The sequence below is a fragment of the Tursiops truncatus genome, chromosome 9 (assembly GCF_011762595.2).
Source record: "Tursiops truncatus isolate mTurTru1 chromosome 9, mTurTru1.mat.Y, whole genome shotgun sequence".
Lineage (NCBI taxonomy): Eukaryota > Metazoa > Chordata > Mammalia > Artiodactyla > Delphinidae > Tursiops > Tursiops truncatus.
In genome coordinates this window covers 60,370,118-60,380,937 of record NC_047042.1, presented here as the reverse complement: position 1 = coordinate 60,380,937, position 10,820 = coordinate 60,370,118, and the positions used below count along the sequence as shown (strand labels likewise).

General features: G+C 55.8%; 1 protein-coding gene across 6 annotated transcripts in view; it reads right to left on the bottom strand.

Annotated features, from left to right (window-relative positions):
* ADCYAP1R1 (ADCYAP receptor type I) overlaps window positions 1-10,820 on the bottom strand; it is a 55,032-nt gene that overhangs the window by 5,614 nt on the left and 38,598 nt on the right. For 2 of the 6 annotated variants that reach the window (XM_033863130.2, XM_073809800.1), the window contains 3 exons: window positions 5,145-5,228; window positions 1,869-1,998; window positions 416-457 (listed from right to left, as the gene is read on the bottom strand). In XM_033863130.2, coding sequence (XP_033719021.1) covers window positions 416-457; window positions 1,869-1,998; window positions 5,145-5,228 — 256 coding nt within the window. Of the gene's footprint in view, window positions 1-415; window positions 458-1,868; window positions 1,999-4,662; window positions 4,740-5,144; window positions 5,229-10,820 lie in introns of all 6 variants that reach the window. The other 4 variants (XM_073809801.1, XM_073809802.1, XM_073809799.1 and 1 more) reach the window with 4 other exon arrangements.

Here is a 10,820-nt window from a genome sequence, read left to right as displayed (position 1 = left end):
TTGGATAGCTCCCCACTCAGCACCCCTGCCCATCACCAGCCTCAGAAGCTGTATGTACCATCTCCTGTGCTTTGTCCTTCCTCACTTTCGGTTCGCCCTGACTAAGGTGTGTCTTACGGTGAGAGCCCTCCCAGGTGGGTCTGCACTCAACAGTTGGTGCCTTTATGGAGGGAGCTCGGCTCTGGAGGCTGGGCCTCAGCTGCACAGCAGGCAAAGCGGGAGAGAATCTGGCACAGGGTGGAGGCCGTCAGGAGACGCCGGCACAGCTGCCGGCCCCCTCCTGTAGGTGCTGGGAATGTGGCAGAGTCAAGGTCGGGAGGATCAGCCCTGTGCGCCCAGCAGGCCACAGCCCTGTCTGCTCCCCAGCAAGCTGTACCTCCACTGCTTTTTAGCAGGAGGAGGTACAGGATCTTACCTCCCCATTCAGAAAACAGTAGAGAACAGCCACCACAAAGCCCTAGGGAGAGAAGACAAACAAAACCTGAGAATGCCAGCAAGGAGCCCTCCACCCGGGGTGCGTGGGAGGCCGCAGGAGCAGCGAGTGACACCAGGAAGCAGAAAACTAAGATGATCTGAATGCAGGCACCTGCCTGGGCATCCGCGGTAAGATGGGAAAAGTTCCGTTCCACCAGGATGGCCACGTCCATGAAGCCAAGTGGCTGGCGGGGGCGTTCCCTCCCACTGACAACCCTGGCTTTGGATCTCACATTCCCTTGGTCAAATTCTTCCCATTCCCAAGGGCCAGCTCTAACCCACGTTCTAGAGGAGGCCTTCCCTGCACGCCCCAGAGTGTCCTCTGGGCTCCCCAGCCAGCCCGCAGGCCCCCTGAGGGCAGCAGTCCTACAGGACAGAGCAGTCCTGTCTGTATCCGCCACCACCTCCCCACTCCACCCTCCCGCGGCCAGACACCCTCGTACGCAGAACACACAGAACACCACGGAAGTGCCTGCGGCAGAGTAGGTGCTCGGCTCTTCTACACACATTCTTGACTTATATTCTGTGCATTCAGAATTCTTGTGCTGAGACAGGAACCCCAGGCTCTGACTCCCAGGCTGGGGCTTCGTCAACAAACCTCCCAGCCTTCCCAGGCTAAGAACCCGAACAGGTAAAATGGCTTTGAATTAAAATGGGGCAAGGGAGAGGGTCCGGTCAGATACACAGAATAACTTTGCGACCATCGAGGTCAAATACTCCTCTAAACAGCTGGGCTAGGGAGAGGCGCTCTATCCTGGGGACTTTCAAGGGAGCCACCCACCGCCTTCACTGCCCCACTCACGCGCCCACCTGTTCATTTACTCACTACGCGTCCTCGCACTGACTCACTCACCCCTTCACGCACTCATTTACAGCCCCGCTTACTGATTCCTTCATGCACGGACTTACTAGTCTCTGGCTCTCTCATTCCCTGGGTCCCTTATTCACATATCTGTTTGCTCATCCCCCCGTTCAGCTCATTCAGCTCCCTGTGACCAGATCCTGCGCTGGGGATCTGTCTTACTTGGGTAAGACAAAGCTCCAGCACTCACGGGGTGCACGTTCTACAGGCTGAAGTCAGAGAGGTCTCTTGAGGCCACTCTGCCCACCCCCGGGGCCGATGGTGAGGGGCGGGGAGCTGCCGCCTTTGATTGCCCAAGGGAGGCCTGGCTCAGGACACCCAGACGCAGCAGCAACAAGAAAATAACAGCGTGTCTTCTCGTGGGAGCCTAGAGGGTGGACAGTAGAAAGGGCTCTCCCAGCTCCCTTCTAATCTAGTCCTATTATTCCAGAGGTGGAACCTAGAATAGGTTAAAGACATAGAACCACCAGCAAGGGAGAGGCCAGGGCCCTGGCTCCCCATGAGTTCTGCCCTCCACACACACCACACCTACCTGGAAGGAGCCCAGCCCCAGCTCAAACACAAGTCTCTCCCTCTTGCTGACGTCCTCTGGGGAGAAAGCAAAGACCGTGTAGTGGATTCCAAATAGTGGGATGAGCAGCAGGGTGGACCGGGCGAGCCGTCTGTGGGGAAAGAGCAAAACCGCTGCTCCGGGAGCTGCCAGGGCTTGGGGCCAGAGCCATGCAGGGCAGAGAAGCCCAGTCCCAGCCCCTACTCTCCCCCGGAGCTGGGGCCCCTATCCACGGGCTCCCTCAGGATTCTCTCCCGGTGCGTGGGGCCTGGGGGAGATGGCAGCCAACAGAGCCCAGGCTTCCAGAACTCCCTGGGAAGTGCTGGGGAGACAACCCCCTGTCTGCAGGGCACCCATCCCTCTAGGCCATGCCGGTATCCCGTACAACCACTAAACGTGCACATGTGAGTGTGTGATTTACACAGACCCTTTCTGGGAGGTGCGAAGCCTTTGGGAAACGTGAAGTCAGGGCAAAACCCTGGGATGGGATTTGGAAGGACAACACGAGGTGTCCTCAAGCAAAAAAAGCATTCTCCTGCTCTGAAGAGCAGCTCCCTGTGCCTGGAAAGAGCAGCCCCTAGGGAACCACAGAGACCGTCGGCTTTCCTGAGTCTGGGGCTAGCCAGGCATGCTCGTGGAGAGGGACGGAGAGGCGCTGATGACAGGGAGGCGGGTGGGGAGCACTGGGTAGACCACAGAAGGAGAGACACGGGAGGGGTCCTAGGAAGGATTTACTGACTCCGAGCATAAACAGGAGGAACCTGCCACCTGGGAAACTGAGCTGGGAGAGCAAAGGCTGTCTGCTCAGGTGGGAGTAGAACGGGCAAGGGAGAAACGGCCCAAGGGACCTCAGTACTCTCTGAGGCCAGCTCTTCTGAGGTTCCTCTGACTGCAACTGGCTCCTGGGCCCAGTGGGGAGGGGCTCTTGTCTGAGAGGGTGGGGTACAGAAGCCACAGGAAAACATCAAGAGTAGGCATGGCGACGTGCTCTTTGTGGGTCCTGCTCCGGGGGGAGGGCGGTTCCCAGAGGGTCTCCAAAAGGGGGGACCCCGTCTCTGCCCACCCCAGCAGACTGGCTCCCTTTGGATCTCCTGGAAGAGCCAGCCCCGCCTGACAGGTGCAGTCCTCCCCCTGGGCCCTCCTAGCAGAGCTCGGCCCGCCAGCGTGGGCAGCGGGGTACGGGGGTGGCCGTTTGACTTGGGGCAGTCACGCCGTGTGCCCCTCCCTCCCTCTTTCCCATCCCAGCCTTTCTGGGAGAGAATGTTCTACTGAATGTGGGGCCTCCGGATTTCAGGAGTAGAATCCACGGAGTCTGAGTGATGCCCGTGGCTGACCAGCATCTACCAAGAAGGAAAGGATGGGGAAGGGGAAGAAAGAAAAGCAGGGGAGGGGACACAGCGGAAGGGGAAGGAATAGCCTGGGGAGACCTTCAGGTGGACCAAGGCTCAGTCCCGGAAGTAAACAGCCCCTCGAGTGCCCAGTGCCCACCAATCCTCCCCGTGCTCACTGACTGCCCATTCTACAGGACCTGGGGGTGCCTGGACCAGAGCGGGCGCCAACAGGATCTGAGGGGCTCCCACTCGGAGCCCAGCTGAGCTTGGGAGTGGTCTAGCCTCTCATGTGTCTGTCCTCTCTCGGATGTGGCTCTCTGAAGGCAGGCACGGGACCTCACTTAACTGTCATCTGCCCTGGCCAGCACACGCCCTGCACAGGGCTCACACTCGGAAAGTGCGTGTCCATGAAGGGATGGCCACACGGGCCCGGGATGAACACCTGGGAGCCCTTGACACTGAGCATGACCTGAGAGCCCTGCTCATGCTCATCTCCAGGCACCCAGAGGGCAGTGAGAAGTGCTGGCTGGAGAATGAAAGTCCAAAAGGAAGAGGACAGTGGCCTGGAAACGCAGGCGTGTGGACATCTTGCGGGTGCCTCTGTGACCCTGCCTAAAGGGGTTACTTTAAAAGAGCAGCTTAACTCAAGAAGCTGAGGAGGGAAGGCAGCCCGGGGATGTGCCGCGGTCCCTGCCTTCTTGCCTCCTCTCCCCAGAATGGATCTGTTTCCAGGGATCTGCCCCTGACGTTTGAAAAGTGCCCTGGAAACCGAAAGGCCAAACTTCTCCAGCTTCCGTGGTGGTGGCGGATGGGACAGGTTTGGTACGTGAGAAACACAACCTTTCAGGCCCTTCCCGGCCCCAGGCAGATGTGGTGAATGCAGCAGGGCATCCCACAGTATAGTCCAAGGGCAACGCCTTCCCTCCCCTGTGGCCCCAGTGCAGCCCAGGAATAATCAGGGACTTCTGCCAGGGACCCAGGGCACCCGCATGACTCCTTTTGGTAGATGGGACAGTGGAGGCAGGTGAGGAAGTCACTAGGTCTCAGAGTCCGAGGACCTCTGTCCTTCGGAGGCCTTGGGATGGGAGCATATGGTGTGAACCTTGGAACCCCGCGTTGAGGAGTCACAGACTCAACGCTACGATCTGATTAACCCAGAGAGACCGCGGCACAGGGCCTTGGCCTCTGTCTTCCTGCCCCAAGGAGGCATCACCGGGCCTCCGGTGTACAAAGAAGAGCTCCAACGGTCAGAGCCCCCCGAATTCCAGTGGGCTCCCCCACTTAAAGGGGTGTCCAAGTTGGAGCTGAGGCTCCAGCAAGAGATGCCCCAGGACTCCCTGGGTTCAAATCCTCACCCTGCCAACCGTGTGGCCTTGGGCGAGTCATTTCACCTCTCTGCGCTTCAGTTTCCTCACCTGTAAAATGAGGATAATACAAGTACCCACCTAATAGGCTTGTGTGGGGAGCCAGCCACTCAGCACGTTCGGTGGGAGTGAGGTGCGTGGGGTGAGGGTCCCGCCCCCTGCAGGAGGACAGCCTAAATGAACTCAAGCTCAAGGCCCTTAGAAATAATCTGGCAGTTGCAAAGATTGAAACCCAGAGACGTGGGGATTGGCGGAAGACCACACAGCACGACAGCGGCAGTGGCAGAGGCTTCTGCACCGGCCGCGCCCCACCTGCTCCACAGTGGGCACAGCCCCATGCCCGCAACCTCCCCTCCTGCCCCAGGCCACGAGGTTGCAGAGAACTCACAAGACACACAGATGTCAACATGCAACAGCTGGCAAAGGGCTTGGGGCTGGAGGCACAGGCTCGCTCCCTGCTCTCCTCCAGCCTGGGCGGACGCAAGCTCTGGGCGGCGGCAGCAGCAGCATGCGTCCCCCTCCCGTCCAGAGCACCCGGCCGCAGCCACGCCACGCACACTTACAGAGTAATGGTGGACAGTTCTGACATCTTGCAAGGGTGCTGCTGAGCCCGCTGTGGCCTGCAGTAGCATTTCTGCACGCAGCTGCTGGGTGTGACAAGATGCGCATTACTGTCAGCTGCGGGCACTGGGCAACGAGGAACTGAGGTGGGACTTAGGGCGACACGGCTCACAGGGCGGGCAGAGAGGCCCAGGGTGTAGAGAGAGACAGGGCCGGGGCGTCACGTGGAGGAGAAGGAGGAAGCCAAGGGCCGAGACGTGGTCAGCTCTGGACGCAGAAATACACACCTCTACATATATACGTGTGTGCACGGACGCACAGGCACACGCGAGCCCTCACACTGGGAAACCGACAGGTGGTGGGGTTCGGGAGGGAGGGAACATGTGTGTTTGGAAGGTGGGGCCTGACTGGGGCTCACGCAGGGGACCAGGAACTGTCTCCAGAGTCAGCTCCAGGCACAGAGCATGGCCTTGACGGAGATCCCTCAGCAAGATGGGCAGCTGGAAACTCACGCCATGGACCTCACGCCGGCCCAGCCCTGGAATCAGGCCATTTCTGCACCTGCTTGTGAGAACCAGCTGGAGCACCCACTGGTCCTCCCCCCACCCTCCCCTCCCGCACCTTCCTCTGACTGAGCCCCCGGGTACCTCAGTGTGGGCCTAAGGGGAGCAGAGGTAGGATGGATGGAGCAGACCCATGAAACACGACACATCCACCATGTAAGTTAAAATTCAGTGAAAAATCCACTTCTTGGGTTGCCTGAGCCACACTACTAGGGCTCAACAGCCACAGGCAGCAGTGGCTCCTGGGCCGGACAGCACGGGTCTGGGGCATTTCCAACACTGCCGAGAGTTCCACTGCACAGTGCTGGCTGGACTTCTCGATAAAAGTTCAGAGGGCAGGGGCTGAAGGCTGAGAGAGAACCTTTCGGGCTCTGCCCCGCTGCCTGCGGAAACGAGTCACCTTAAGGAGACACCCACAGGTGGGCCCAGGATGCCCGTCCAGCTCTACCCGGCACTGGGCGAGGCACAGAGCTCTGCCTCCTCAGAGAGGTCTCAGGCTCAATTTCCACCTGCTTGTGCTTGGGTCGGCACAACTCATTTGTTTCCATCTCTGACAAACATGGAAGAAATGGAGTAAGAGCTGTGTCATCTCGTCAGACTGCAGAAGAGGTGCCCATTTCATACCCCCTCCTCAGGCACCATGTGGCGGAGCTCCTAGTAGCTGCTGGCGAACTGATCAACCTGAGGGGGTCGGATGCAAATAAGAACAGATACGCACAAAAAGGCCAGACCTTTGGCATTCATGGATTCATAATTTGTGATTCCCACTCTTTTAAGAGTAAGTCTGAAGGTCCTTGACATGTAGTGACACGTCATTTTGCTGAGGCGAACATGTGAATCACACACTTCAAAGATGGGGCAAGCCGAGGTCCACCCAGCATCCTTGCCTCAGTTATGTCTGTGGTTCTCTCATTTAATTAACAACATGTTTCAATTCACACCAGACTGTGAGATGGGCACTAGTGAACCATCATACAGATGACGGATGTTATGATGCTCTGCTACCCAGACCAGCAGTATCAGTACCACCTGAGAGCTTCTTAGAAATGCAGAATTTCAGAGACTGGCTCAGACCTGCTGCTTCAGAATCTGCGTTTTAACAAAATCCCTAGGTGCTCCACCTGCAAATCAAAATTCCAGGAACACTGTTGTGAGGAAGTCATGTATTTGAGAAGTTTTTCATGTGCCTCAATGAATGTCAAAGGTCCGTTTTGTACACATACAAAGAGACAGATGGACACATACAAGTATGTTTTCCTCAATAATTAAAAGAGCTTAATTGGGTATTCAGGAATGGAAGCCATTCTAGTCTACAAATTTATTCTCTACCTTGCCCAGATTGAAAGGTTGACTACTCTCTCCTACAGCCAGTGGCCTGACCCCTCAACCTTGGCCTGGAAATCACAGAAATCAGGGTCCAGGAGCCCAAGAGCCCAAACCTCAGATGTCACTTCCTGCACACCCGAACTCTAAAGCTTCAGCTGTTCTCCTCTGAGACCCCCTTTCCCCAAACCTCCAATGACTGTTCAAAAGAATCCAGTGAAAAGAAACAAAAAGGAAAAGGGGTGGCAGAAAAGCCAGAGACAGGCATGAGAAAGAAAGACGTCAGAATCTCTGAAAAGTCACTTGTTAGTGAAAAACAGAAAAGAAATGCAATCAACAGGAAGAGAGAAACCTAGGCTGGCTGATCAGCTCAGTTCTCATTTGGATCCAAGGGAGGATAAGAAACTCAGACAAGGGTAGCGGACGGAGGCTGCTTGGAGAACCCCACAGCAGGTGCACGGCTCACACCCACATCTGCAAGTCAGGGAGCCCTGGCTCCCGGGCCTGACTCTGCCAAGGCTTTGCTGTGTGTCTGCAGGAAGGTCAAAGCCATTTCTAGCCCATCTATAACCCAGGGATGCAGCACATGGTTTCTTCTGACCCTGCTTTGGTCTCAAGCTGAACTCCACGAATGCTGCGGTGTCTTCTGCGTGCAAGGCTGCCTGGGCTGTAGCCCCAGGATGCTAGACAGAGAGCCCTGCAGGGGAACCCTTTGTGGGCAGCACCCCTGTCTATTTCACCCTGCTCCTAGCGGTCAGCATAGCATTGGACACTCGGCAGGCCCACAGAATGTTGTGACCTGAGCTAAACGTTCTCCATAGGGTCCCTCCTGGTGCTAAGATGCTGTGTACCCACAGAGCCCCGGCCCAGTCCCCAGGGAGGCACTCCCCACCACACTGGTACGCCAGCCAGCAGCCCAGTTCAGCAGATCTTGGAGTTTCCCTGCCCACCCTCCTTCTCCCCCACCGCCCCCCCAATGAGGACCAGCCAGCCCTCAGTGCCCCTGGCCTGACCTGGGGGGGTCAGGGCACCTGAGCTCAAAGCTTTGTTTGACCACTGACTTGCTGATTTTAGGTGTTGCCACTTTCCTTCTCTGGACTTCAGTTTCTCCACCTGCAAAATGGGGGCAAACATTCCCTACTGCCAATCCCTATCAGGAGCTGTCAGGATAGGGTGCTCCCAGACAAGGGAGAGAGTGCTTTGGAAGGAGAAGATAGAGCCCCATGTGAACTGGGAGCCTTAGGCTGTGGGCTGAGAGCTTCCCGGCTGCACTTCTGCCTAGACATGGAAAAGTCTGTCTTCAGAGGCGAACGTCATCCCTCCGACACTGGGTAGGTCACAGCCCTGCTGCGCTATATGCTATCGGGTTGGCCAAAAAGTTCGTTCGGGTAACATCTTACGGGAAAAACCTGAACAAACTTTTTGGCCAACCCAATACATCACGGTGTCTGTTCTCCTTCCTTTACCCCAAGGTGCCGTGGGGACCTGCTCTGTGGGATGCCTGAGGGAAATACAGATGGGGTTTCCCTCCCTGACCCCAGACCCAAGCGGCAGCTCCCAATGCCCATCTTGCAGCAGGGAGAGCACTGGGAATAAAGCCAGCTCCCTGCAGGGCCAGGCCTGAGATGTTCTCAGCACAATCAGTGTCTGCCCTGAAACCTCACCCTCCTGTTTCTCAACCAGTTGGCTTCTCACAGAGGTAAACTCTGGTCCCCGAGACAAGGCAGGCTAACCCTGACCCCAGAATGGGGCTGAGCCCAAACCCTCTGCCCCAAACCAAGTCGAGCCTAAGCGCAGGCTTAGCCCCGACCCAGGCCCACACTCCATGCCTGGCCACTGCCCAAGTCCTGAGCTCAGCCACTCCTACCAGCCAGTGAGAGAATGGAGGTGGCTCAGGGCCACTGTCTCGCTGCAGGAGCCCCAGCCCCCAACAGGTCCCTCTGCGGCTGGGTCGGGAGCGCCGTCTTGGTCTAGGGAGGAGGACAAACCCTGATCATCTGAGCAGCTGGAACCAACCTACAGGAAGGGGAGTGAATGCTGGTCTGAGGGCACAGGCAGGGGGTCCTCTCGGGCTTTCTTGGGGATGCCCAGGCTTAAATTTGTTCTGGAAACAGAGGAAAAACCCGGAAAGCTGTTGTGGGCAGATATGAAAGGATATCAGCCCAACACGTAACTCTGTTGACCCAAGGGGACTCGGACGCAGCCCCGAAATCTCCCTCTCCTACCATGTTATGCCCCTTTTTTAATCCCCCCCATTGTCTACCCCCTTCCCCACCTGCAGCAGACACCTCCCAGCTCAAAGCACTCCAGGTGGGGCAGTTTTTTACAAGGCTGGAACCCACTGGGGCCTCTTCTTCCAGGAAGCCTTGTTTAACACTATCTTCTTGTCTGTAAGGTCAAGAAGTGCTGATGGTGCAGATGATGGTGGAAATGATGGTGCAGTCGCGTTTGAAGTCAAGGGTCTGCCTGCACTGTGGCTATGGCCTCACTCTTTCCTGCTGGATTCATCTAACTTCACTGATAACTAGTTCCCTTGGCTGTAAAATGGGGATTATGTTTAATCCAGATTTGCCGTGTGGGCATTAAACGTGCATGTACTGAATGGCAAGTGTTTTTAAATGCTCTGAAGTTCTTCGCGGCATGGCCACTTTGAATGTCCCTCACTTTCACCAGTAGGGTCTCCTGGACCCTAGAAACACTCAAGCATGATGCTGCATTTAATGGGATCAAGCTGATCCCTTGTCCTGTGTCAGCCCTCCCACCTGGCTCGCAGACCACATCCACCTGAGGTTTCATCTTTGGGGCTTGAGACGAGCACAAGTTTAGATTTCTCTCAAAAAAAAAATGCTGAGATTTGAGGGGGATTTTTTACACGATAAAAGTAAACCAGGGCTTCCCTGGTGGCGCAGTGGTTGGGAGTCCGCCTGCCGATGCAGGGGACACGGGTTCGTGCCCCGGTCTGGGAAGATCCCACATGCCGCGGAGCGGCTGGGCCCGTGAGCCATGGCCGTTGAGCCTGCGCGTCCGGAGCCTGTGCTCCGCAACGGGAGAGGCCACAACGGTGAGAGGCCCGCATACCGCAAAAAAAAAAAGAGTACACCAACTACAGCCATACCCCTGGGATATTGTGGGTTCAATTCCAGACCACAGCAATAAAGCGAATACTGCAATAAAGCGAAATATTACAATAAAGCAACTCACATCAATTCTGTGATTTCCCAGTGCATATAAGGGTTATGTTTACACTGTCCTGTAGTCTGTTAAGTGTGCAATAGCATAATGTCTAAAAAAAAAATGTACACACCTTAATTTGAAAACACTTCATTGCTCAAAAATGCTAATCATCTGAGCCTTCAGTGAGTCGTAGTAGTAACAAAGATCACTGATCACAGATCACCACAACTATAATAATGAAGACGTTTGACATATTGCGAGAATTACCAAAATGTGATGCAGAGACACGAAGTGAGCAAATGCTATTGGAAAAATGGGGCTGACAGACTTGTTCAACACAAGGTTGTCACAAACCTTTAATTTGTAATAAAAGCGATATCTGTGAAGCACAGTAAAGTGAAGCGTGATAAAACGAGGCATGCCTGCAGCTGGTTCTTTAAACGTTTGTACTTAAATGTATAAACCCTGTGCTAATTACAGATGGTTCTTACCTATGCATTAGGAAGGCCTGACAAGACTCTACCGCTCCCAGTCTACAATTTACCTTGAAAACCCTGGCTCCACACTTCCCTCCCTCCAGACCCTGGGGTTCTTGCTGCCTGGGGAGGGATGTCCAAG